This window comes from Heterodontus francisci, unplaced genomic scaffold (assembly GCF_036365525.1).
Source record: "Heterodontus francisci isolate sHetFra1 unplaced genomic scaffold, sHetFra1.hap1 HAP1_SCAFFOLD_812, whole genome shotgun sequence".
NCBI classification, from domain to species: domain Eukaryota; kingdom Metazoa; phylum Chordata; class Chondrichthyes; order Heterodontiformes; family Heterodontidae; genus Heterodontus; species Heterodontus francisci.
Window position 1 is genome coordinate 48537 of NW_027142327.1, and position 26464 is coordinate 75000.

Consider the following 26464-nt stretch of genomic DNA (forward strand, 5'->3'; position numbering starts at 1 on the left):
CCGCTACAACCCTCCCTATCTATGTAACCTCCTCCAGCCCCTGCAACCCTCCCTATCTCTGTAACCTCCTCCAGCCCCTACAACCCTCCCTATCTCTGTAACCTCCTCCAGTCCCTACAACCCGTCCTATCTATGTAACCTCCTCCAGCGCCGACAACCCTCCCTATCTTAATAACCTCCTCCAGGCCCTACAACCCTCTCTTATCTCTGTAATCTCGTCCAGCCCCTGCATCCCTCCCTCTCTCTGTAACCTCCTCCAGCCCCTACAACCCTCCCTATCTCTGTAACCTCCTCCAGTCCCTACAACCCGTCCTATCTATGTAACCTCCTCCAGCGCCGACAACCCTCCCTATCTTTATAACCTCCTCCAGGCCCTACAACCCTCTCTATCTCTGTAACCTCCTCCAGCCCCTACAACCCTCCCTATCTTTGTAACCTCCCCCAGTCCCTACAACCCTCCCTATCTCTGCAACCTCCTCCAGCCCCGACAACCCTCCCTATCTATGTATCCTCCTCCAGCCCCTACAACCCTCCCTTTCTCTGTAACCTCCTCCAGCCCCGACAACCCTCCCTATCTCTGCAACCTCCTCCAGCCCCTGCATCCCTCCCTATCTATGTAACCTCCTCCAGCCCCTACAACCCTCCCTATCTCTGTAACCTCCTCCAGCCCCTACAACCCTCCCTATCGATGTAACCTCCTCCAGCCCCTGCAACCCTCCCTATCTCTGTAACCTCCACCAGCCCCTACAACCCTCCCTATCTGTGTAACCTCCTCCAGCCCCTGCAACACTCCCTATCTCTGTAACCTCCTCCACCCCAACAACCCTCCCTATCTCTGTAACCTCCTCCAGCCCCTACAACCCTCCCGATCTTTGTAACCTCCTCCAGCCCCTACAACACTCCCTATCTCTGTAACCTCCTCCACCCCAACAACCCTCCCTATCTCTGTAACCTCCTCCAGCCCCTCCAACCCTCCCTGTCTTTGTAACCTCCTCCAGGCCCTGCAACACTCCCTATCTTTGTAACCTCCTCCTGCCGCTACAACCCTCCCTATCTATGTAACCTCCTCCAGCCCCAGCAACCCTCCCTATCTCTGTAACCTCCTCCAGCCCCTACAACCCTCCTTATCTCTGTAACCTCCTCCAGTCCCTACAACCCTTCCTATCTATGTAACCTCCTCCAGCGCCGACAACCCTCCCTATCTTAATAACCTCCTCCAGGCCCTACAACCCTCTCTTACCTCTGTAATCTCCTCCAGCCCCTATAACCCACCCTATCTATGTAACCTCCTCCAGCCCCGACAACCCTCCCTACCTATGTAACCTCCTCCAGCCCCTACAACCCTCCCTATCTTTGTAACCTCCACCAGTCCCTACAACCCTCCCTATCTCTGTAACCTCCTCCAGCCCCTACAACCCTCCCTATCCATGTAACCTCCTCCAGCCCCGACAACCCTCCCTATCTCTGCAACCTCCTCCAGCCCCTGCATCCCTCCCTATCTATGTAACCTCCTCCAGCCCCTACAACCCTCCCTATCTCTGTAACCTCCTCCAGCCCCTACAACCCTCCCTATCTATGTAACCTCCTCCACCCCAACAACCCTCCCTATCTCTGTAACCTCCTCCAGCCCCTCCAACCCTCCCTGTCTTTGTAACCTCCTCCAGGCCCTGCAACACTCCCTATCTTTGTAACCTCCTCCTGCCGCTACAACCCTCCCTATCTATGTAACCTCCTCCAGCCCCAGCAACCCTCCCTATCTCTGTAACCTCCTCCAGCCCCTACAACCCTCCTTATCTCTGTAACCTCCTCCAGTCCCTACAACCCTTCCTATCTATGTAACCTCCTCCAGCGCCGACAACCCTCCCTATCTTAATAACCTCCTCCAGGCCCTACAACCCTCTCTTACCTCTGTAATCTCCTCCAGCCCCTATAACCCACCCTATCTATGTAACCTCCTCCAGCCCCGACAACCCTCCCTACCTATGTAACCTCCTCCAGCCCCTACAACCCTCCCTATCTTTGTAACCTCCACCAGTCCCTACAACCCTCCCTATCTCTGTAACCTCCTCCAGCCCCTACAACCCTCCCTATCCATGTAACCTCCTCCAGCCCCGACAACCCTCCCTATCTCTGCAACCTCCTCCAGCCCCTGCATCCCTCCCTATCTATGTAACCTCCTCCAGCCCCTACAACCCTCCCTATCTCTGTAACCTCCTCCAGCCCCTACAACCCTCCCTATCTATGTAACCTCCTCCAGCCCCTGCATCCCTCCCTATCTATGTAACCTCCTCCAGCCCCTACAACCCTCCCTATCTCTGTAACCTCCTCCAGCGCCTACAACCCTCCCTATCTGTGTAACCTCCTCCAGCCCCTGCAACCCTCTCTATCTCTGCAACCTCCTCCAGCCCCTACAACCCTCCCGATCTTTGTAACCTCCTCCAGCCCCTACAACACTCCCTGTCTCTGTAACCTCCTCCACCCCAACAACCCTCCCTATCTCTGTAACCTCCTCCAGCCCCTACAACCCTCCCTATCTTTGTAACCTCCTCCAGCCCCTACAACCCCCTCTCTCTCTGTAAACTCCTCCAGCCCCTACAACCCTCCCTGTCTTTGTAACCTCCTCCAGGCCCTACAACCCTCCCTATCTTTGTAACCTCCTCCTGCCCCTACAACCCTCCCTATCTTTGTAACCTCCTCCAGCCCCTACAACCCTCCCTATCCTTGTAACCTCCTCCAGCCCCGACAACCCTCCCTATCTATGTAACCTCGTCCAGCCCCTGCAACCCTCCCTATCTCTGTAACCTCCTCCAGCCCCTACAACCCTCCCTATCTATGTAACCTCCTCCAGCCCCTGCAACCCTCCCTATCTCTGTAACCTACCCCAGTCCCTACAACCCTCCCTATCTATGTAACCTCCTCCAGCGCCGACAACCCTCCCTATCTTTATAACCTCCTCCACCCCAACAACCCTCCCTATCTCTGTAACCTCCTCCAGCCCCTACAACCCTCCCTATCTTTGTAACCTCCCCCAGTCCCTACAACCCTCCCTATCTCTGTAACCTCCTCCAGCCCCTACAACCCTCCCTATCTATGTAACCTCCTCCAGCCCCTACAACCCTCCCTATCTATGTAACCTCCTCCAGCCCCGTCAACCCTCCCTATCTCTGCAACCTCCTCCAGCCCCTGCATCCCTCCCTATCTATGTAACCTCCTCCAGCCCCTACAACCCTCCCTATCTCTGGAACCTCCTCCAGCCCCTACAACCCTCCCTATCTCTGTAACCTGCTCCACCCCTACAACCCTCCCTATCTCTGTAACCTCCTCCAGCCCCTACAACCCTCCCTATCTATGTAACCTACCCCAGTCCCTACAACCCTCCCTATCTATGTAACCTCCTCCAACGCCGACAACCCTCCCTATCTTTATAACCTCCTCCCGGCCTTACAACCCTCCCTATCTATGTAACCTCCTCCAGCCCCTACAACCCTCCCTATCTTTGTAACCTCCCCCAGTCCCTACAACCCTCCCTATCTCTGTAACCTCCTCCAGCCCCTACAACCCTCCCTATCTATGCAACCTCCTCCAGCCCCTACAACCCTCCCTATCTATGTCACATCCTCCAGCCCCTACAACCCTCCCTATCTTTGTAACCTCCCCCAGTCCCTACAACCCTCCCTATCTCTGTAACCTCCTCCAGCCACTACAACCCTCCCTATCTCTGTAACCTCCTCCAGCCGCTACAACCCTCCCTATCTCTGTAACCTCCTCCAGCCACTACAACCCTCCCTATCTCTGGAACCTCCTCCAGCCACTGTAACCCTCCCTATCTCTGTAACCTCCTCCAGCCCCGACAACCCTCCCTATCTCTGAAACCTCCTCAAGCCCCTCCAGCCCTCTCTATCTCTGTAACCTCCTCCTGCCCCTGCAACCCTCTCGATCTGTATAACTTCCTCCAGCCCCTACAACCCTCCCTATCTCTGCAACCTCCTCCAGCCCCTACACCCCTCCCTAACTCTGTAACCTCCTCCAGCCCCTACAACCCTCCCTATCTCTGTAACCTCCCCCAGTCCCTACAACGCTCCCTATCTTTGTAACCTCCTCCAGCGCCTACAACCCTCCCTATCTTTGTAACCTCCTCCAGCCCCTACAACCCTCCCTATCTATGTAACCTCCTCCAAACCCTACAACCCTCCCTATCTTTGTAACCTCCCCCAGACCCTACAACCGTCCCTATCTCTGTAACCTCCTCCAGCCCCGACAACCCTTCCTATCTCTGTAACCTCCTCCAGCCCCTACAACCCTCCCTATCTATGTAACCTCCTCCAACCCCTGCCACCCTCCCTATCTCTGTAACCTACCCCAGTCCCTACAACCCTCCCTATCTATGTAACCTCCTCCAGCGCCGACAACCTTCCCTATCTTTATAACCTCCTCCAGGCCCTACAACCCTCTCTATCTCTGTAATCTCCTCCAGCCCCTACAACCCATCCTATCTCTGTAACCTCCTCCAGCCCCTACAACCCTCCCTGTCTCTGTAACCTCCTACAGCCCCTACAACCCTCCCTATCTATGTAATCTCCTCCAGCCCCTACAACCCTCCCTATCTATGTAACCTCCTCCAGCCCCTACAACCCTCCCTATCTTTGTAACCTCCCCCAGTCCCTACAACCCTCCCTGTCTCTGTAACCTCCTACAGCCCCTACAACCCTCCCTATCTATGTAATCTCCTCCAGCCCCTACAACCCACCCTATCTATGTAACCTCCTCCAGCCCCTGCAACTCTCCCTATCTCTGTCACCTCCTCCAGCCCCTACAACCCTCCCTATCTATGTAATCTCCTCCAGCCCCTACAACCCACCCTATCTATGTAACCTCCTCCAGCCCCTACAACTCTCCCTATCTCTGTCACCTCCTCCAGTCCCTACAACCCTTCCTATCTATGTAACCTCCTCCAACGCCAACAACCCTCCCTATCTTTATAACCTCCTCCAGGCCCTACAACCCTCTCTATCTCTGTAACCTCCTCCAGCCCCTACAACCCTCCCTATCTCTGCAACCTCCTCCAGCCCCTGCATCCCTCCCTATCTATGTAACTTCCTCCAGCCCCTGCAACCCTACCTATCTCTGCAACCTCTTCCAGCCCCTCCAACCCTCCCTATCTATGTAACCTCTTCCAGCCCCTACAACCCTCCCTATCTCTGTAACCTCCTCCAGCCCCTACAACCCTCCCTATCGATGTAACCTCCTCCAGCCCCTGCAACCCTCCCTATCTCTGTAACCTCCACCAGCCCCTACAACCCTCCCGATCTTTGTAACCTCCTCCAGCCCCTACAACACTGCCTATCTTTGTAACCTCCTCCAGCCCCTACAACCCCCTCTCTCTCTGTAAACTCCTCCAGCCCCTACAACCCTCCCTGTCTTTGTAACCTCCTCCAGGCCCTCCAACCCTCCCTATCTTTGTAACCTCCTCCTGCCCCTACAACCCTCCCTATCTTTGTAACCCCTCCAGCCCCTACAACCCTCCCTATCTATGCAACCTCCTCCAGCCCCTACAACCCTCCCTATCTATGTAACCTCCTCCAGCCCCTGCAACCCTCCCTATCTCTGTAACCTACCCCAGTCCCTACAACCCTCCCTATCTATGTAACCTCCTCCAGCGCCGACAACCCTCCCTATCTTTATAACCTCCTCCAGGCCCTACAATCCTCTCTGTCTCTGTAATCTCCTCCAGCCCCTACAACCCACCCTATCTATGTAACCTCCTCCAGCCCCTACAACCCTCCCTATCTTTGTAACCTCCCCCAGTCCCTACAACCCTCCCTATCTCTGTAACCTCCTCCAGCCCCTACAACCCTCCCTATCTATGTAACCTCCTCCAGCCACTACAACCCTCCCTATCTGTGTAACCTCCTCCAGCCCCGACAACCCTCCCTATCTCTGCAACCTCCTCCAGCCCCTGCATCCCTCCCTATCTATGTAACCTCCTCCAGCCCCTACAACCCTCCCTATCTCTGTAACCTGCTCCACCCATACAACCCTCCCTATCTCTGTAACCTCCTCCAGCCCCTACAACCCTCCCTATCTATGTAACTTACCCCAGTCCCTACAACCCTCCCTATCTATGTAACCTCCTCCAGCCCCTACAACCCTCCCTATCTCTGTAACCTGCTCCACCCATACAACCCTCCCTATCTCTGTAACCTCCTCCAGCCCCTACAACCCTCCCTATCTATGTAACCTACCCCAGTCCCTACAACCCTCCCTATCTATGTAACCTCCTCCAGCCCCTACAACCCTCCCTATCTTTGTAACCTCCCCCAGTCCCTACAACCCTCCCTATCTCTGTAACCTCCTCCAGCCACTACAACCCTCCCTATCTCTGTAACCTCCTCCAGCCGCTACAACCCTCCCTATCTCTGTAACCTCCTCCAGCCACTACAACCCTCCCTATCTCTGGAACCTCCTCCAGCCACTGTAACCCTCCCTATCTCTGTAACCTCCTCCAGCCACGACAACCCTCCCTATCTCTGAAACCTCCTCAAGCCCCTCCAACCCTCTCTATCTCTGTAACCTCCTACAGCCCCTCCAACCCTCCCTATCTATGTTATCTCCTCCAGCCCCCACAACCCACCCTATCTATGTAACCTCCTCCAGCCCCTACAACCCTCCCTATCTCTGTAACCTCCTCCAGTCCCTACAACCCTTCCTATCTATGTAACCTCCTCCAACGCCAACAACCCTACCTATCTCTGTAACCTCTTCCAGCCCCTCCAACCCTCCCTGTCTTTGTAACCTCCTCCAGCCGCTACAACCCTCCCTATCTATGTAACCTCCTCCAGCCCCTGCAACCCTCCCTATCTCTGTAACCTCCTCCAGCCCCTACAACCCTCCTTATCTCTATAACCTCCTCCAGCCCCTACAACCCTCCCTATCTCTGTAACCTCCTCCACCCCTACAACCCTCCCTATCTCTGTAACCTCCTCCAGTCCCTACAACCCTTCCTTATCTATGTAACCTCCTCCAGCGCCGACAACCCTCCCTATCTTAATAACCTCCTCCAGGCCCTACAACCCTCTCTTATCTATGTAACCTCCTCCAGCCCCTACAACCCTCCCTATCTATGTAACCTCCTCCAGCCCCTACAACCCTCCCTATCTTTGTAACCTCCCCCAGTCCCTACAACCCTCCCTATCTCTGTAACCTCCTCCAGCCCCTACAACCCTCCCTATCTCTGTAACCTCCTCCAGCCCCTACAACCCTCCCTATCTATGTAACCTCCTCCAGCCCCTACAACCCTCCCTTTCTCTGTAACCTCCTCCAGCCCCGACAACCCTCCCTATCTCTGCAACCTCCTCCAGCCCCTGCATCCCTCCCTATCTATGTAACCTCCTCCAGCCCCAACAACCCTCCCTATCTCTGTAACCTCCTCCAGCCCCTACAACCCTCCCTATCGATGTAACCTCCTCCAGCCCCTGCCACCCTCCCTATCTTTGTAACCTCCCCCAGTCCCTACAACCCTCCCTATCTCTGTAACCTCCTCCAGCCCCTACAACCCACCCTATCTATGTAACCTCCTCCAGCCCCTACAACCCTCCTTATCTCTGTAACCTCCTCCAGCCCCTGCAACCCTCCCTATCTCTGTAACCTCCCCCAGTCCCTACAACCCTCCCTATCTCTGCAACCTCCTCCAGCCCCTGCATCCCTCCCTATCTATGTAACCTCCTCCAGCCCCTACAACCCTCCCTATCTCTGTAACCTGCTCCACCCATACAACCCTCCCTATCTCTGTAACCTCCTCCAGCCCCTACAACCCTCCCTATCTATGTAACCTACCCCAGTCCCTACAACCCTCCCTATCTATGTAACCTCCTCCAGCCCCTACACCCCTCCCTATCTCTGTAACCTGCTCCACCCATACAACCCTCCCTATCTCTGTAACCTCTTCCAGCCCCTCCAACCCTCCCTGTCTTTGTAACCTCCTCCAGCCGCTACAACCCTCCCTATCTATGTAACCTCCTCCAGCCCCTGCAACCCTCCCTATCTCTGTAACCTCCTCCAGCCCCTACAACCCTCCTTATCTCTATAACCTCCTCCAGCCCCTGCAACCCTCCCTATCTCTGTAACCTCCTCCACCCATACAACCCTCCCTATCTCTGTAACCTCTTCCAGCCCCTCCAACCCTCCCTGTCTTTGTAACCTCCTCCAGCCGCTACAACCCTCCCTAACTATGTAACCTCCTCCAGCCCCTGCAACCCTTCCTATCTCTGTAACCTCCTCCAGCCCCTACAACCCTCCCTATCTCTGTAACCTCCTCCAGTCCCTACAACCCGTCCTATCTATGTAACCTCCTCCAGCGCCGACAACCCTCCCTATCTTAATAACCTCCTCCAGGCCCTACAACCATCTCTTATCTCTGTAATCTCGTCCAGCCCCTGCATCCCTCCCTCTCTCTGTAACCTCCTCCAGCCCCTACAACCCTCCCTATCTCTGTAACCTCCTCCAGTCCCTACAACCCGTCCTATCTATGTAACCTCCTCCAGCGCCGACAACCCTCCCTATCTTTATAACCTCCTCCAGGCCCTACAACCCTCTCTATCTCTGTAACCTCCTCCAGCCCCTACAACCCTCCCTATCTTTGTAACCTCCCCCAGTCCCTACAACCCTCCCTATCTCTGCAACCTCCTCCAGCCCCGACAACCCTCCCTATCTATGTATCCTCCTCCAGCCCCTACAACCCTCCCTTTCTCTGTAACCTCCTCCAGCCCCGACAACCCTCCCTATCTCTGCAACCTCCTCCAGCCCCTGCATCCCTCCCTATCTATGTAACCTCCTCCAGCCCCTACAACCCTCCCTATCTCTGTAACCTCCTCCAGCCCCTACAACCCTCCCTATCGATGTAACCTCCTCCAGCCCCTGCAACCCTCCCTATCTCTGTAACCTCCACCAGCCCCTACAACCCTCCCTATCTGTGTAACCTCCTCCAGCCCCTGCAACACTCCCTATCTCTGTAACCTCCTCCACCCCAACAACCCTCCCTATCTCTGTAACCTCCTCCAGCCCCTACAACCCTCCCGATCTTTGTAACCTCCTCCAGCCCCTACAACACTCCCTATCTCTGTAACCTCCTCCACCCCAACAACCCTCCCTATCTCTGTAACCTCCTCCAGCCCCTCCAACCCTCCCTGTCTTTGTAACCTCCTCCAGCCGCTACAACCCTCCCTATCTATGTAACCTCCTCCAGCCCCAGCAACCCTCCCTATCTCTGTAACCTCCTCCAGCCCCTACAACCCTCCTTATCTCTGTAACCTCCTCCAGTCCCTACAACCCTTCCTATCTATGTAACCTCCTCCAGCGCCGACAACCCTCCCTATCTTAATAACCTCCTCCAGGCCCTACAACCCTCTCTTACCTCTGTAATCTCCTCCAGCCCCTATAACCCACCCTATCTATGTAACCTCCTCCAGCCCCGACAACCCTCCCTATCTATGTAACCTCCTCCAGCCCCTACAACCCTCCCTATCTTTGTAACCTCCACCAGTCCCTACAACCCTCCCTATCTCTGTAACCTCCTCCAGCCCCTACAACCCTCCCTATCCATGTAACCTCCTCCAGCCCCGACAACCCTCCCTATCTCTGCAACCTCCTCCAGCCCCTGCATCCCTCCCTATCTATGTAACCTCCTCCAGCCCCTACAACCCTCCCTATCTCTGTAACCTCCTCCAGCCCCTACAACCCTCCCTATCTATGTAACCTCCTCCAGCCCCTGCATCCCTCCCTATCTATGTAACCTCCTCCAGCCCCTACAACCCTCCCTATCTCTGTAACCTCCTCCAGCGCCTACAACCCTCCCTATCTGTGTAACCTCCTCCAGCCCCTGCAACCCTCTCTATCTCTGCAACCTCCTCCAGCCCCTACAACCCTCCCGATCTTTGTAACCTCCTCCAGCCCCTACAACACTCCCTGTCTCTGTAACCTCCTCCACCCCAACAACCCTCCCTATCTCTGTAACCTCCTCCAGCCCCTACAACCCTCCCTATCTTTGTAACCTCCTCCAGCCCCTACAACCCCCTCTCTCTCTGTAAACTCCTCCAGCCCCTACAACCCTCCCTGTCTTTGTAACCTCCTCCAGGCCCTACAACCCTCCCTATCTTTGTAACCTCCTCCTGCCCCTACAACCCTCCCTATCTTTGTAACCTCCTCCAGCCCCTACAACCCTCCCTATCCTTGTAACCTCCTCCAGCCCCTACAACCCTCCCTATCTATGTAACCTCGTCCAGCCCCTGCAACCCTCCCTATCTCTGTAACCTCCTCCAGCCCCTACAACCCTCCCTATCTATGTAACCTCCTCCAGCCCCTGCAACCCTCCCTATCTCTGTAACCTACCCCAGTCCCTACAACCCTCCCTATCTATGTAACCTCCTCCAGCGCCGACAACCCTCCCTATCTTTATAACCTCCTCCACCCCAACAACCCTCCCTATCTCTGTAACCTCCTCCAGCCCCTACAACCCTCCCTATCTATGTAACCTCCTCCAGCCCCTACAACCCTCCCTATCTATGTAACCTCCTCCAGCCCCGTCAACCCTCCCTATCTCTGCACCCTCCTCCAGCCCCTGCATCCCTCCCTATCTATGTAACCTCCTCCAGCCCCTACAACCCTCCCTATCTCTGGAACCTCCTCCAGCCCCTACAACCCTCCCTATCTCTGTAACCTGCTCCACCCCTACAACCCTCCCTATCTCTGTAACCTCCTCCAGCCCCTACAACCCTCCCTATCTATGTAACCTACCCCAGTCCCTACAACCCTCCCTATCTATGTAACCTCCTCCAACGCCGACAACCCTCCCTATCTTTATAACCTCCTCCAGGCCTTACAACCCTCCCTATCTATGTAACCTCCTCCAGCCCCTACAACCCTCCCTATCTTTGTAACCTCCCCCAGTCCCTACAACCCTCCCTATCTCTGTAACCTCCTCCAGCCCCTACAACCCTCCCTATCTATGCAACCTCCTCCAGCCCCTACAACCCTCCCTATCTATGTCACATCCTCCAGCCCCTACAACCCTCCCTATCTTTGTAACCTCCCCCAGTCCCTACAACCCTCCCTATCTCTGTAACCTCCTCCAGCCACTACAACCCTCCCTATCTCTGTAACCTCCTCCAGCCGCTACAACCCTCCCTATCTCTGTAACCTCCTCCAGCCACTACAACCCTCCCTATCTCTGGAACCTCCTCCAGCCACTGTAACCCTCCCTATCTCTGTAATCTCCTCCAGCCCCGACAACCCTCCCTATCTCTGAAACCTCCTCAAGCCCCTCCAGCCCTCTCTATCTCTGTAACCTCCTCCTGCCCCTGCAACCCTCTCGATCTGTATAACTTCCTCCAGCCCCTACAACCCTCCCTATCTCTGCAACCTCCTCCAGCCCCTACACCCCTCCCTAACTCTGTAACCTCCTCCAGCCCCTACAACCCTCCCTATCTCTGTAACCTCCCCCAGTCCCTACAACGCTCCCTATCTTTGTAACCTCCTCCAGCGCCTACAACCCTCCCTATCTTTGTAACCTCCTCCAGCCCCTACAACCCTCCCTATCTCTGTAACCTCCTCCAAACCCTACAACCCTCCCTATCTTTGTAACCTCCCCCAGACCCTACAACCGTCCCTATCTCTGTAACCTCCTCCAGCCCCGACAACCCTTCCTATCTCTGTAACCTCCTCCAGCCCCTACAACCCTCCCTATCTATGTAACCTCCTCCAACCCCTGCCACCCTCCCTATCTCTGTAACCTACCCCAGTCCCTACAACCCTCCCTATCTATGTAACCTCCTCCAGCGCCGACAACCTTCCCTATCTTTATAACCTCCTCCAGGCCCTACAACCCTCTCTATCTCTGTAATCTCCTCCAGCCCCTACAACCCATCCTATCTCTGTAACCTCCTCCAGCCCCTACAACCCTCCCTGTCTCTGTAACCTCCTACAGCCCCTACAACCCTCCCTATCTATGTAATCTCCTCCAGCCCCTACAACCCTCCCTATCTATGTAACCTCCTCCAGCCCCTACAACCCTCCCTATCTTTGTAACCTCCCCCAGTCCCTACAACCCTCCCTGTCTCTGTAACCTCCTACAGCCCCTACAACCCTCCCTATCTATGTAATCTCCTCCAGCCCCTACAACCCACCCTATCTATGTAACCTCCTCCAGCCCCTGCAACTCTCCCTATCTCTGTCACCTCCTCCAGCCCCTACAACCCTCCCTATCTATGTAATCTCCTCCAGCCCCTACAACCCACCCTATCTATGTAACCTCCTCCAGCCCCTACAACTCTCCCTATCTCTGTCACCTCCTCCAGTCCCTACAACCCTTCCTATCTATGTAACCTCCTCCAACGCCAACAACCCTCCCTATCTTTATAACCTCCTCCAGGCCCTACAACCCTCTCTATCTCTGTAACCTCCTCCAGCCCCTACAACCCTCCCTATCTCTGCAACCTCCTCCAGCCCCTGCATCCCTCCCTATCTATGTAACTTCCTCCAGCCACTGCAACCCTCCCTATCTCTGTAACCTCCTCCAGTCCCTACAACCCTTCCTTATCTATGTAACCTCCTCCAGCGCCGACAACCCTCCCTATCTTAATAACCTCCTCCAGGCCCTACAACCCTCTCTTATCTATGTAACCTCCTCCAGCCCCTACAACCCTCCCTATCTATGTAACCTCCTCCAGCCCCTACAACCCTCCCTATCTTTGTAACCTCCCCCAGTCCCTACAACCCTCCCTATCTCTGTAACCTCCTCCAGCCCCTACAACCCTCCCTATCTCTGTAACCTCCTCCAGCCCCTACAACCCTCCCTATCTATGTAACCTCCTCCAGCCCCTACAACCCTCCCTTTCTCTGTAACCTCCTCCAGCCCCGACAATCCTCCCTATCTCTGCAACCTCCTCCAGCCCCTGCATCCCTCCCTATCTATGTAACCTCCTCCAGCCCCTACAACCCTCCCTATCTCTGTAACCTCCTCCAGCCCCTACAACCCTCCCTATCGATGTAACCTCCTCCAGCCCCTGCCACCCTCCCTATCTCTGTAACCTACCCCAGTCCCGACAACCCTCCCTATCTATGTAACCTCCTCCAGCGCCGACAACCTTCTCTATCTTTATAACCTCCTCCAGGCCCTGCAACCCTCTCTATCTCTGTAATCTCCTCCAGCCCCTACAACCCATCCTATCTATGTAACCTCCTCCAGCCCCTACAACCCTCCCTATCTATGTAACCTCCTCCAGCCCCTATAACCCTCCCTATCTTTGTAACCTCCCCCAGTCCCTACAACCCTCCCTATCTCTGTAACCTCCTCCAGCCCCTACAACCCACCCTATCTATGTAACCTCCTCCAGCCCCTACAACCCTCCCGATCTCTGTCACCTCCTCCAGCCCCTACAACCCTCCCTATCTCTGCAACCTCCTCCACCCCTACAGCCCTCCCTATCTCTGTAACCTCCTCCAGTCCCTACAACCCTTCCTATCTATGTAACCTCCTCCAACGCCAACAACCCTCCCTATCTTTATAACCTCCTCCAGGCCCTACAACCCTCTCTATCTATGTAACCTCCTCCAGCCCCTGCAACCCTCCCTATCTCTGTAACCTCTTCCAGCCCCTCCAACCCTCCCTATCTTTGTAACCTCCTCCAGCCGCTACAACCCTCCCTATCATTGTAACCTCTTCCAGCCCCTCCAACCCTCCCTATCTCTGTAACCTCCTCCAGTCCCTACAACCCTTCCTATCTATGTAACCTCCTCCAACGCCAACAACCCTCCCTATCTTTATAACCTCCTCCAGGCCCTACAACCCTCTCTATCTATGTAACCTCCTCCAGCCCCTGCAACCCTACCTATCTCTGTAACCTCTTCCAGCCCCTCCAACCCTCCCTATCTTTGTAACCTCCTCCAGCCGCTACAACCCTCCCTATCTATGTAACCTCCTCCAGCCCCTGCAACCCTCCCTATCTCTGTAAACTCCTCCAGCCCCTACAACCCTCCTTATCTCTATAACCTCCTCCAGCCCCTACAACCCTCCCAATCTATGTAACCTCCTCCAGCCCCTGCAACCCTCCCTATCTCTGTAACCTCCTCCAGCCCCTACAACCCTCCCTATCTTTGTAACCTCCTCCAGCCCCTTCAACCCTCCCTATCTCTGTAACCTCCTCCACCCCTACAACCCTCCCTATCTCTGGAACCTCCTCCAGCCCCTACAACCCTCCCTATCTATGTAACCTACCCCAGTCCCTGCAACCCTCCCTATCTATGTAACCTCCTCCAGCTCCGACAACCCCCCCTATCTTTATAATCTCCTCCAGCCCCTACAACCCACCCTATCTATGTAACCTCCTCCAGCCCCTACAACCCTCCCTATCTATGTAACCTCCTCCAGCCCCTACAACCCTCCCTATCTATGTAACCTCCTCCAGCCCCTGCAACCCTCCCTATCTCTGTAACCTCCTCCAGCCCCTACAACCCTCCCTATCTGTGTAACCTCCTCCAGCCCCTGCAACCCTCCCTATCTCTGTAACCTCCTCCAGCCCCTACAAACCCTCCCGATCTTTGTAACCTCCTCCAGCCCCTAAAACACTCCCTATCTCTGTAACCTCCTCCACCCCAACAACCCTCCCTATCTCTGTAACCTCCTCCAGCCCCTACAACCCTCCCTATCTTTGTAACCTCCTCCAGCCCCTACAACCCCCTCTCTGTAAACTCCTCCAGCCCCTACAACCCTCCCTGTCTTTGTAACCTCCTCCAGGCCCTACAACCCTCCCTATCTTTGTAACCTCCTCCTGCCCCTCCAACCCTCCCTATCTTTGAAACCTCCTCCAGCCCCTACAACCCTCCCTATCCTTGTAACCTCCTCCAGCCCCTACAACCCTCCCTATCTCTGTAACCTCCTCCAGCCCCTACAACCCTCCCTATCTCTGCAACCTCCTCCAGCCCCTACACCCCTCCCTAACTCTGTAACCTCCTCCAGCCCCTACAACCCTCCCTATCTCTGTAACCTACCCCAGTCCCTACAACGCTCCCTATCTTTGTAACCTCCTCCAGTGCCTACAAACCTCCATATCTTTGTAACCTCCTCCAGCCCCTACAACCCTCCCTATCTCTGTAACCTCCTCCAGCCCCTACAACCCTCCCTATCTCTGCAACCTCCTCCAGCCCCTGCATCCCTCCCTATCTATGTAACCTCCTCCAGCCCCTGCAACCCTACCTATCTCTGTAACCTCTTCCAGCCCCTCCAACCCTCCCTATCTTTGTAACCTCCTCCAGCCCCTGCAACCTTCCCTATCTCTGTAACCTCCTCCAGGCCCTACAACCCTCCCTATCTCTGTAATCTCCTCCAGCCCCTGCAACCCACCCTATCTATGTAACCTCCCCCAGTCCCTACAACCCTCCCTATCTCTGTAACCTCCTCCAGCCCCTACAACCCTCCCTATCTATGTAACCTCCTCCAGCCCCTACAACCCTCCCTTTCTCTGTAACCTCCTCCAGCCCCTACAACCCTCCCTATCTTTGTAACCTCCTCCAGCCCCTACAACCCTCCCTATCTCTGTAACCTCCTCCAGCCCCTACAACCCTCCCTATCGATGTAACCTCCTCCAGCCCCTGCAACCCTCCCTATCTCTGTAACCTCCTCCAGCCCCTACAACCCTCCCTATCTGTGTAACCTCCTCCAGCCCCTGCAACCCTCCCTATCTCTGCAACCTCCTCCAGCCCCTACAACCCTCCCGATCTTTGTAACCTCCTCCAGCCCCTACAACACTCCCTATCTCTGTAACCTCCTCCACCCCAACAACCCTCCCAAGCTCTGTAACCTCCTCCAGCCCCTACAACCCTCCCTATCTTTGTAACCTCCTCCAGCCCCTACAGCCCCCTCTCTCTCTGTAAACTCCTGCAGCCCCTACAACCCTCCCTGTCTTTGTAACCTCCTCCAGGCCCTACAACCCTCCCTATCTCTGTGACCTCCTCCTGCCCCTACAACCCTCCCTATCTTTGTAACCTCCTCCAGCCCCTACAACCCTCCCTATCCTTGTAACCTCCTCCAGCCCCGACAACCCTCCCTATCCATGAAACCTCCTCCAGCCCCTACAACCCTCCCTATCTCTGTAACCTCCTCCAGCCCCTACAACCCTCCCTATCTATGTAACCTCCTCCAGCCCCTGCCACCCTCCCTATCTCTGTAACCTACCCCAGTCCCTACAACACTCCCTATCTATGTAACCTCCTCCAGCGCCGACAACCTTCCCTATCTTTATAACCTCCTCCAGGCCCTAAAGCCCTCTCTATCTCTGTAATCTCCTCCAGCCCCTACAACCCACCCTATCTATGTAACCTCCTCCAGCCCCTACAACCCTCCCTGTCTATGTAACCTCCTCCAGCCCCTACAACCCTCCCTATCTTTGTAACCTCCCCCAGTCCCTACAACCCTCCCTATCTCTGTAACCTCCTACCGCCCCTACAACCCTCCCTATCTATGTAACCTCCTCCAGCCCCTACAACCCTCCCTATCTCTGTAACCTCCTCCAGCCCCGACAACCCTCCCTATCTCTGCAACCTCCTCCAGCCCCTACAACCCTCCTTATCTCTATAACCTCCTCCAGCCCCTACAACCCTCCTTATCTCTATAACCTCCTCCAGCCCCTACAACCCTCCCTATCTATGTAACCTCCTCCAGCCCCTGCAACCCTCCCTATCTCTGTAACCTCCTCCAGCCCCTACAACCCTCCCTATCTCTGTAACCTCCTCCACCCCTACAACCCTCCCTATCTCTGTAACCTCCTCCAGCCCCTACAACCCTCCCTATCTATGTAACCTCCTCCAGCGCCGACAACCCTCACTATCTTTATAACCTCCTCCAGGCCCTACAACCCTCTCTATCTCTGTAATCTCCTCCAGCCCCTACAACCCACCCTATCTATGTAACCTCCTCCAGCCCCTACAACCCTCCCTATCTTTGTAACCTCCCCCAGTCCCTACAACCCTCCCTATCTCTGTAACCTCCTCCAGCACCTACAACCCTCCCTATCTCTGTAATCTCCTCCAGCCCCTACAACCCACCCTATCTATGTAACCTCCTCCAGCCCCTACAACCCTCCCTATCTATGTAACCTCCTCCAGCCCCTACAACCCTCCCTATCTTTGTAACCTCCCCCAGTCCCTACAACCCTCCCTATCTCTGTAACCTCCTCCAGCACCTACAACCCTCCCTTTCTCTGTAACCTCCTCCAGCCCTGACAACCCTCCCTATCTCTGCTACCTCCTCCAGCCCATGCATCCCTCCCTGTCTATGTAACCTCCTCCAGCCCCTGCAACCCTCCCTATCTTTGTAACCTCCTCCAGCCCCTACAACCCTCCCTATCTCTGTAACCTCCTCCAGCCCCGACAACCCTCCCTATCGATGTAACCTCCTCCAGCCCCTGCAACCCTCCCTATCTCTGTAACCTCCTCCAGCCCCTACAACCCTTCCTATCTGTGTAACCTCCTCCAGCCCCTGCAACCCTCCCTATCTCTGTAACCTCCTCCAGCCCCTACAACCCTCCCGATCTTTGTAACCTCCTCCAGCCCCTACAACACTCCCTATCTCTGTAACCTCCTCCACCCCAACAACCCTCCCTATCTCTGTAACCTCCTCCAGCCCCTACAACCCTCCCTATCTTTGTAACCTCCTCCAGCCCCTCCAACCCCCTCTCTCTCTGGAACCTCCTCCAGCCCCTACTCCCCTCCCTATCTCTGTAACCTCTTCCAGCCCCGACAACCCTCCCTATCTATGTAACCTCGTCCAGCCCCTGCAACCCTCCCTATCTCTGTAACCTCCTCCAGCCCCTACAACCCTCCCTATCTATGTAACCTCCTCCAGCCCCTGCAACCCTCCCTATCTGTGTAACCTACCCCAGTCCCTACAACCCTCCCTATCTATGTAACCTCCTCCAGCGCCGACAACCCTCCCTATCTCTGTAACCTACCCCAGTCCCTACAATCCTCTCTATCTCTGTAATCTCCTCCAGCCCCTACGCCCCTCCCTATCTCTGTAACCTCCTCCAGCCCCTAGAACCCTCCCTATCTCTGTAACCTCCTCCACCCCTACAAACCTCCCTATCACATTAACCTCCTCCAGCCCCTACAACCCTCCCTATCTATGTAACCTCGTCCAGCCCCTGCAACCCTCCCTATCTCAGTAACCTCCTCCAGCCCCTACAACCCTCCCTATCTTTGTAACCTCCTCCAGCCCCTACAACCCTCCCTATCCTTGTAACCTCCTCCAGCCCCTGCAACCCTCCCTATCTCTGTAACCTCCTCCAGCCCTTACAACCCTCCCTATCCTTGTAACCTCCTCCAGCCCCGACAACCCTCCCTATCTTTGTAACCTCCTCCAGCCCCGACAACCCTCCCTATCTTTGTAACCTCCTCCAGCCACTACAACCCTCCCTATCCTTGTAACCACCTCCAGCCCCTACAACCCTCCCTATCTTTGTAACCTCCTCCAGCCCCTACAACCCCCTCTATCTCTGTAACCTCCTCCAGCCCCTACAACCCTCCCTATCCTTGTAACCACCTCCAGCCCTTACAACCCTCCCTATCCTTGCAACCTCCTCCAGCCCCTACAACCCTCCCTATCTCTGTAACCTCCTCCAGCCCCTCCAACCCTCCCTATCCTTGTAACCTCCTCCAGCCCCTACAATCCCCTCTATCTCTGTAACCTCCTCCAGCCCCTACAACCCTCCCTATCTCTGTAACCTCCTCCAGCCCCTACAACCCTCCCTATCTCCGTAACCTACTCCAGCCCCTACAACCCTCCCTATCCTTGTAACCTCCTCCAGACCCTACAACCCTCCCTATCTCTGTAACCTCCTCCAGCCCCTACAACCCTCCCTATCCTTGTAACCTCCTCCAGCCCCTACAACCCTCCCGATCTCTGTAACCTCCTCCAGCCCCTACAACCCTCCCTATCGCTGTAACCTCCTCCAGCCCCTACAACCCTCCCTATCTCTGTAACCTCCTCCACCCCTACAACCCTCCCTATCACATTAACCTCTCCACCCCCTACAACCCCCTCTATCTCTGTAACCTCCTTCAGCCCCTACAACCCTCCCTATCTCTGTAACCTCCTCCAGCCCCTACAACCCTCCCTATCTTTGTAACCTCCTCCAGCCCCTCCAACCCCCTCTATCTCTGTAACCTCCTCCAGCCCCTACAACCCTCCCTATCTCTGTAACCTCCTCCAGCCCCTACAACCCTCCCTATCTTTGTAACCTCCTCCAGCCCCTGTAACCCCCTCTATCTCTGTAACCTCCTCCAGCCCCTACAACCCTCCCTATCCTTGTAACCTCCTCCAGCCCCTGCAACCCTCCCTATCTCTGTAACCTCCTCCAGCCCTTACAACCCTCCCTATCCTTGTAACCTCCTCCAGCCCCGACAACCCTCCCTATCTTTGTAACCTCCTCCAGCCCCGACAACCCTCCCTATCTTTGTAACCTCCTCCAGCCCCTACAACCCTCCCTATCCTTGTAACCTCCTCCAGCCCCTACAACCCTCCCTATCTCTGTAACCTCCTCCAGCCCCTACAACCCTCCCTATCCTTGTAACCTCCTCCAGCCCCTACAATCCCCTCTATCTCTGTAACCTCCTCCAGCCCCTACAACCCTCCCTGTCTCTGTAACCTCCTCCAGCCCCTACAACCCTCCCTATCTTTGTAACCTCCTCCAGCCCCTCCAACCCCCTCTATCTCTGTAACCTCCTCCAGCCCCTACAACCCTCCCTATCTCTGTAACCTCCTCCAGCCCCTACAACCCTCCCTATCTTTGTAACCTCCTCCAGCCCCTGTAACCCCCTCTATCTCTGTAACCTCCTCCAGCCCCTACAACCCTCCCTATCCTTGTAACCTCCTCCAGCCCCTGCAACCCTCCCTATCTCTGTAACCTCCTCCAGCCCTTACAACCCTCCCTATCCTTGTAACCTCCTCCAGCCCCGACAACCCTCCCTATCTTTGTAACCTCCTCCAGCCCCGACAACCCTCCCTATCTTTGTAACCTCCTCCAGCCCTTACAACCCTCCCTATCCTTGTAACCTCCTCCAGCCCCTACAACCCTCCCTATCTCTGTAACCTCCTCCAGCCCCTACAACCCTCCCTATCCTTGTAACCTCCTCCAGCCCCTACAATCCCCTCTATCTCTGTAACCTCCTCCAGCCCCTACAACCCTCCCTATCTCTGTAACCTCCTCCAGCCCCTACAACCCTCCCTATCTCTGTAACCTCCTCCAGCCCCTACAACCCTCCCTATCCTTGTAACCTCCTCCAGCCCCTACAACCCTCCCTATCTTTGTAACCTCCTCCAGCCCCTGTAACCCCCTCTATCTCTGTAACCTCCTCCAGCCCCTACAACCCTCCCTATCCTTGTAACCTCCTCCAGCCCCTGCAACCCTCCCTGTCTCTGTAACCTCCTCCAGCCCCTACAACCCTCCCTATCCTTGTAACCTCCTCCAGCCCCTGCAACCCTCCCTGTCTCTGTAACCTCCTCCAGCCCCCTACAACTCTCTATGTGTCAGAAGGATCCCCAATGGTGAGACTCTGGAAATGATTGGTTGCTGAATGAGGGGATTGTCCTCTGAGTAGATTCGGACTCTGATCCCCAGAGTTTAGAAGAATGAGAGGTGATCCCATTGAAACATATCAAATTCTGAAGGGGGTTTGAGAGGGTCGACACGGAGAGACTGTTTCCCCCCCCCCTCCCCCCCCCGACTGGAGAGTCTCCAACACGGGGGTCACAGTCTCAGGATAAGGGGTCGGACATTTCAGACTGAGATGAGGGGGAATTTCCCCCCCCGACTGGAGAGTCTCCAACACGGGGGTCACAGTCTCAGGATAAGGGGTCGGACATTTCAGACTGAGATGAGGGGGAATTTCTTCACTGGGAGGGTTTGTGAATCTTTGGAATTCTTGACCCCAGAGAACAGTGGATCTTCAGTCGTTGAGTATGTTCCAGACTGAGATAGAGACTAAGGGAGTTTCGGGATATGGTGATATTACAGAAAGGTGAAGTAAATGTAAACAATCAGCCATGATCTTGTTGACTGGAGCTGCCTCGAGGAGAGAATGGCCTCATTCTGTTCATATTCCTTATACGCTTATTGTTGTGAAAATGATTCTGATTTTCGGTTCCATGTTTGATCTGTGGTTGGACATTCATTGCCTTATTTTCTGGAATTATCCAATAGGTGTCGGAGGATGAGGTTCTTGATCTTCTTGAGACAGTTCTGCAATCTCACATGTCCCTCCCTGCGACCAGGGCCTACGCTATCACCGCATTAATGAAACTCAGCACCCGAATTAACGACAATGTCGAGTGAGTGATCGCGAGCTCGCAATGAACAGCTGGGAACAAGTAGTTAGTACTGAAGGGAGGGCAGGGGTAATGGCAGATACAGTACGGGGTTAGATACAGAGTAAAGCTCCCTCCACACTGTCCCCCATCAAACACTCCCAGGACAGGTAGAGTACGGGGTTAGATACAGAGTAAAGCTCCCTCGACACTGTCCCCCATCAAACACTCCCAGGACAGGTACAGCACTGGGGGTTAGATACAGAGTAAAGCTCCCTCTACACTGTCCCCATCAAACACTCCCAGGACAGGTACAGCACTGGGGGTTAGATACAGAGTAAAGCTCCCTCTACACTGTCCCCATCAAACACTCCCAGGACAGGTACAGTACGGGGGTTCGATACAGAGTAAAGCTCCCTCTACACTGTCCCCATCAAACACTCCCAGGACAGGTACAGTACGGGGGTTAGATACAGAGTAAAGCTCCCTCTACACTGTCCACCATCAAACACTCCCAGGACAGGTACAGTACGGGGTTAGATACAGAGTAAAGCTCCCTCTACACTGTCCCCCATCAAACACTCCCAGGACAGGTACAGTACGGGGTTAGATACAGAGTAAAGCTCCCTCTACACTGTCCCCCATCAAACACTCCCAGGACAGGTACAGTACGGGGTTAGATACAGAGTAAAGCTCCCTCTACACTGTCCCCATCAAACACTCCCCAGGACAGGTAGAGTACGGGGTTAGATACAGAGTAAAGCTCCCTCTACACTGTCCCCATCAAACACTCCCAGGACAGGTAGAGTACGGGGTTAGATACAGAGTAAAGCTCCCTCTACACTGTCCCCATCAAACACTCCCAGGACAGGTACAGTACGGGGGTTAGATACAGAGTAAAGCTCCCTCTACACTGTCCCCATCAAACACTCCCAGGACAGGTACAGTACGGGGGTTAGATACAGAGTAAAGCTCCCTCTACACTGTCCCCATCAAACACTCCCAGGACAGGTACAGTACGGGGGTTAGATACAGAGTAAAGCTCCCTCTACACTGTCCCCATCAAACACTCCCAGGACAGGTACAGTACGGGGTTAGATACAGAGTAAAGCTCCCTCCACACTGTCCCCATCAAACATTCCCGGGACAGGTACAGTACGGGGTTAGATACAGAGTAAAACCCCTCTGCACTGTCCCCATCAAACACTCCCAGGACAGGTACAGTACGGGGTTAGATACAGAGTAAAGCTCCCTCCACACTGTCCCCATCAAACATTCCCGGGACAGGTACAGTACGGGGTTAGATACAGAGTAAAACCCCTCTGCACTGTCCCCATCAAACACTCCCAGGACAGGTACAGCACGGGGAGTTAGATACAGAGTAAAGCTCCCTCTACACTGTCCCCATCAAACACTCCCAGGACAGGTACAGTACGGGGGTTCGATACAGAGTAAAGCTCACTCTACACTGTCCCCATCAAACACTCCCAGGACAGGTACAGTACGGGGGTTAGATACAGAGTAAAGCTCCCTCTACACTGTCCACCATCAAACACTCCCAGGACAGGTACAGTACGGGGTTAGATACAGAGTAAAGCTCCCTCTACACTGTCCCCATCAAACACTCCCAGGACAGGTACAGCACTGGGGGTTAGATACAGAGTAAAGCTCCCTCTACACTGTCCCCATCAAACACTCCCAGGACAGGTACAGTACGGGGGTTCGATACAGAGTAAAGCTCCCTCTACACTGTCCCCATCAAACACTCCCAGGACAGGTACAGTACGGGGGTTAGATACAGAGTAAAGCTCCCTCTACACTGTCCACCATCAAACACTCCCAGGACAGGTACAGTACGGGGTTAGATACAGAGTAAAGCTCCCTCTACACTGTCCCCCATCAAACACTCCCAGGACAGGTACAGTACGGGGTTAGATACAGAGTAAAGCTCCCTCTACACTGTCCCCCATCAAACACTCCCAGGACAGGTACAGTACGGGGTTAGATACAGAGTAAAGCTCCCTCTACACTGTCCCCATCAAACACTCCCCAGGACAGGTAGAGTACGGGGTTAGATACAGAGTAAAGCTCCCTCTACACTGTCCCCATCAAACACTCCCAGGACAGGTAGAGTACGGGGTTAGATACAGAGTAAAGCTCCCTCTACACTGTCCCCATCAAACACTCCCAGGACAGGTACAGTACGGGGGTTAGATACAGAGTAAAGCTCCCTCTACACTGTCCCCATCAAACACTCCCAGGACAGGTACAGTACGGGGGTTAGATACAGAGTAAAGCTCCCTCTACACTGTCCCCATCAAACACTCCCAGGACAGGTACAGTACGGGGGTTAGATACAGAGTAAAGCTCCCTCTACACTGTCCCCATCAAACACTCCCAGGACAGGTACAGTACGGGGTTAGATACAGAGTAAAGCTCCCTCCACACTGTCCCCATCAAACATTCCCGGGACAGGTACAGTACGGGGTTAGATACAGAGTAAAACCCCTCTGCACTGTCCCCATCAAACACTCCCAGGACAGGTACAGTACGGGGTTAGATACAGAGTAAAGCTCCCTCCACACTGTCCCCATCAAACATTCCCGGGACAGGTACAGTACGGGGTTAGATACAGAGTAAAACCCCTCTGCACTGTCCCCATCAAACACTCCCAGGACAGGTACAGCACGGGGAGTTAGATACAGAGTAAAGCTCCCTCTACACTGTCCCCATCAAACACTCCCAGGACAGGTACAGTACGGGGGTTCGATACAGAGTAAAGCTCACTCTACACTGTCCCCATCAAACACTCCCAGGACAGGTACAGTACGGGGGTTAGATACAGAGTAAAGCTCCCTCTACACTGTCCACCATCAAACACTCCCAGGACAGGTACAGTACGGGGTTAGATACAGAGTAAAGCTCCCTCTACACTGTCCCCCATCAAACACTCCCAGGACAGGTACAGTACGGGGTTAGATACAGAGTAAAGCTCCCTCGACACTGTCCCCCATCAAACACTCCCAGGACAGGTACAGCACGGGGTTAGATACAGAGTAAAACCCCTCTACACTGTCCACATCAAACACTCCCAGGACAGGTACAGCACGGGGTTTGATACAGAGTAAAGCTCCCTCCACACTGTCCCCATCAAACACTCCCAGGACAGGTACAGTACGGGGTTAGATACAGAGTAAAGCTCCCTCTACACTGTCCCCCATCAAACACTCCCAGGACAGGTACAGTACGGGGGTTAGATACAGAGTAAAGCTCCCTCTACACTGTCCACCATCAAACACTCCCAGGACAGGTACAGTACGGGGTTAGATACAGAGTAAAGCTCCCTCTACACTGTCCCCCATCAAACACTCCCAGGACAGGTACAGTACGGGGTTAGATACAGAGTAAAGCTCCCTCGACACTGTCCCCCATCAAACACTCCCAGGACAGGTACAGTACGGGGGTAGATACAGAGTAAAGCTCCCTCTACACTGTCCACATCAAACACTCCCAGGACAGGTACAGAACAGGGGTTAGATACATAGTAAAGCTCCCTCTACACTGTCCACATCAAACACTCCCAGGACAGGTACAGTACGGGGGTTAGATACAGAGTAAAGCTCCCTCTACACTGTCCCCCATCAAACACTCCCAGGACAGGTACAGCACGGGGTTAGATACAGAGTAAAACCCCTCTACACTGTCCACATCAAACACTCCCAGGACAGGTACAGTACGGAGGTTAGATACAGAGTAAAGCTCCCTCTACACTGTCCACATCAAACACTCCCAGGACAGGTACAGTACGGGGGTTAGATACAGAGTAAAGCTCCCTCTATACTGTCCCCCATCAAACACTCCCAGGACAGGTACAGCAGTGGGTAGGAGTTGGGTGGTTTTGTGGTGGTAATGGAGAGGCTGATTGAGGTGTGGTTCAAAAGGGAAGGGGTTAGAAGCCGCGATTCAGAGGCCCCTTCAAGAACTGCCAGTTCGGCCACATATAAAGTCTAATTTTCTTGATTTTTCTCAGCTGACTGGCTTGAGGGAAGTATCTGGCCTCATGCAGGCTTCAGAATCCTCCCCCAACCACCCTCTTATTTGCAGGAAGGGGCCTCCTCGAGGACAACACTAAATGGAGTTTGGCACACAAGCACCATGTTGTGATCCACTGTGTTAGAGGTGATTCTAGGCCCCCTAACCTGTCTCGTTCTCTCTTCCCCTAATGATCCTTCTCCGCTTCTGCCCTCAGTCGGATCCGCAAGGTGGTGTCAATTTATGGAAGTTGCCTCGACGTGGAGCTCCAACAGCGGGCTGTGGAGTACAATGCCCTCTTCAAGAAATACGACCACATGAGGTGAAGGGTGTTGGGGGATGGGGGGGTGGGTGGCAGTGGGGGAGAGCTGGTCACAGGTGAGCTTGGGTACAGGGGAGTGGGTGGTCACAGAACTGGCCCTGAATCCCGGAGAGGGGAGGGAGATACAGGCCTCTCCTGTAGGCCCCAGGCCCTGTTTCTTTTTTTGTGTTTAATTCATTCCTGGGATGTGGGTGTCACTGGCCAGGCCAGCATTTATTGTCCATCCCTAATTGCCCTTGAGAAGGTGGTGGTGAGCTGCCTTCTTGAACCACTGCAGTCCATGTGGGGTAGGTACACTCACAGTGCTGTTAGGAAGGGAGTTCCAGGATTTTGACCCAGTGACAGTGAAGGAACGGCGATATAGTTCCAAGTCAGGATGGTGTGTGACTTGGAGGGGAACTTGCAGGTGGTGATGTTCCCATGTATTTGCTGCCCTTGTCCTTCTCGTTGGTAGAGGTCGCGGGTTTGGAAGGTGCTGTCTAAGGAGCCTTGGTGCATTGCTGCAGTGCATCTTGTAGATGGTACACACTGCTGCCACTGTGTGTCGGTGGTGGAGGGAGTGAATGTTTGTGGATGGGGTGCCAATCAAGCGGGCTGCTTTGTCCTGGATGGTGTCGAGCTTCTTGAGTGTTGTTGGAGCTGCTCCCATCCAGGCAAGTGGAGAGTATTCCATCACACTCCTGACTTGTGTCTTGTAGATGGTGGACAGGCTTTGGGGAGTCAGGAGGTGAGTTACTCGCCTCAGGATTCCTAGCCTCTGA

The 26464-nt window shown here is 54.6% G+C and overlaps 1 protein-coding gene across 1 annotated transcript in view; it reads left to right on the forward strand.

Moving 5' to 3' along the window:
- Positions 1-26464, forward strand: part of LOC137367047 (AP-1 complex subunit gamma-1-like) — a gene marked incomplete at its 5' end in the record, with an annotated part of 214514 nt that overhangs the window by 48285 nt on the left and 139765 nt on the right. Inside the window, 2 exons of the mRNA XM_068028532.1 lie at positions 21246-21373; positions 25599-25703. Of these exons, the coding sequence (XP_067884633.1) occupies positions 21246-21373; positions 25599-25703 (233 nt within the window). The remainder of the gene's footprint in view (positions 1-21245; positions 21374-25598; positions 25704-26464) is intronic.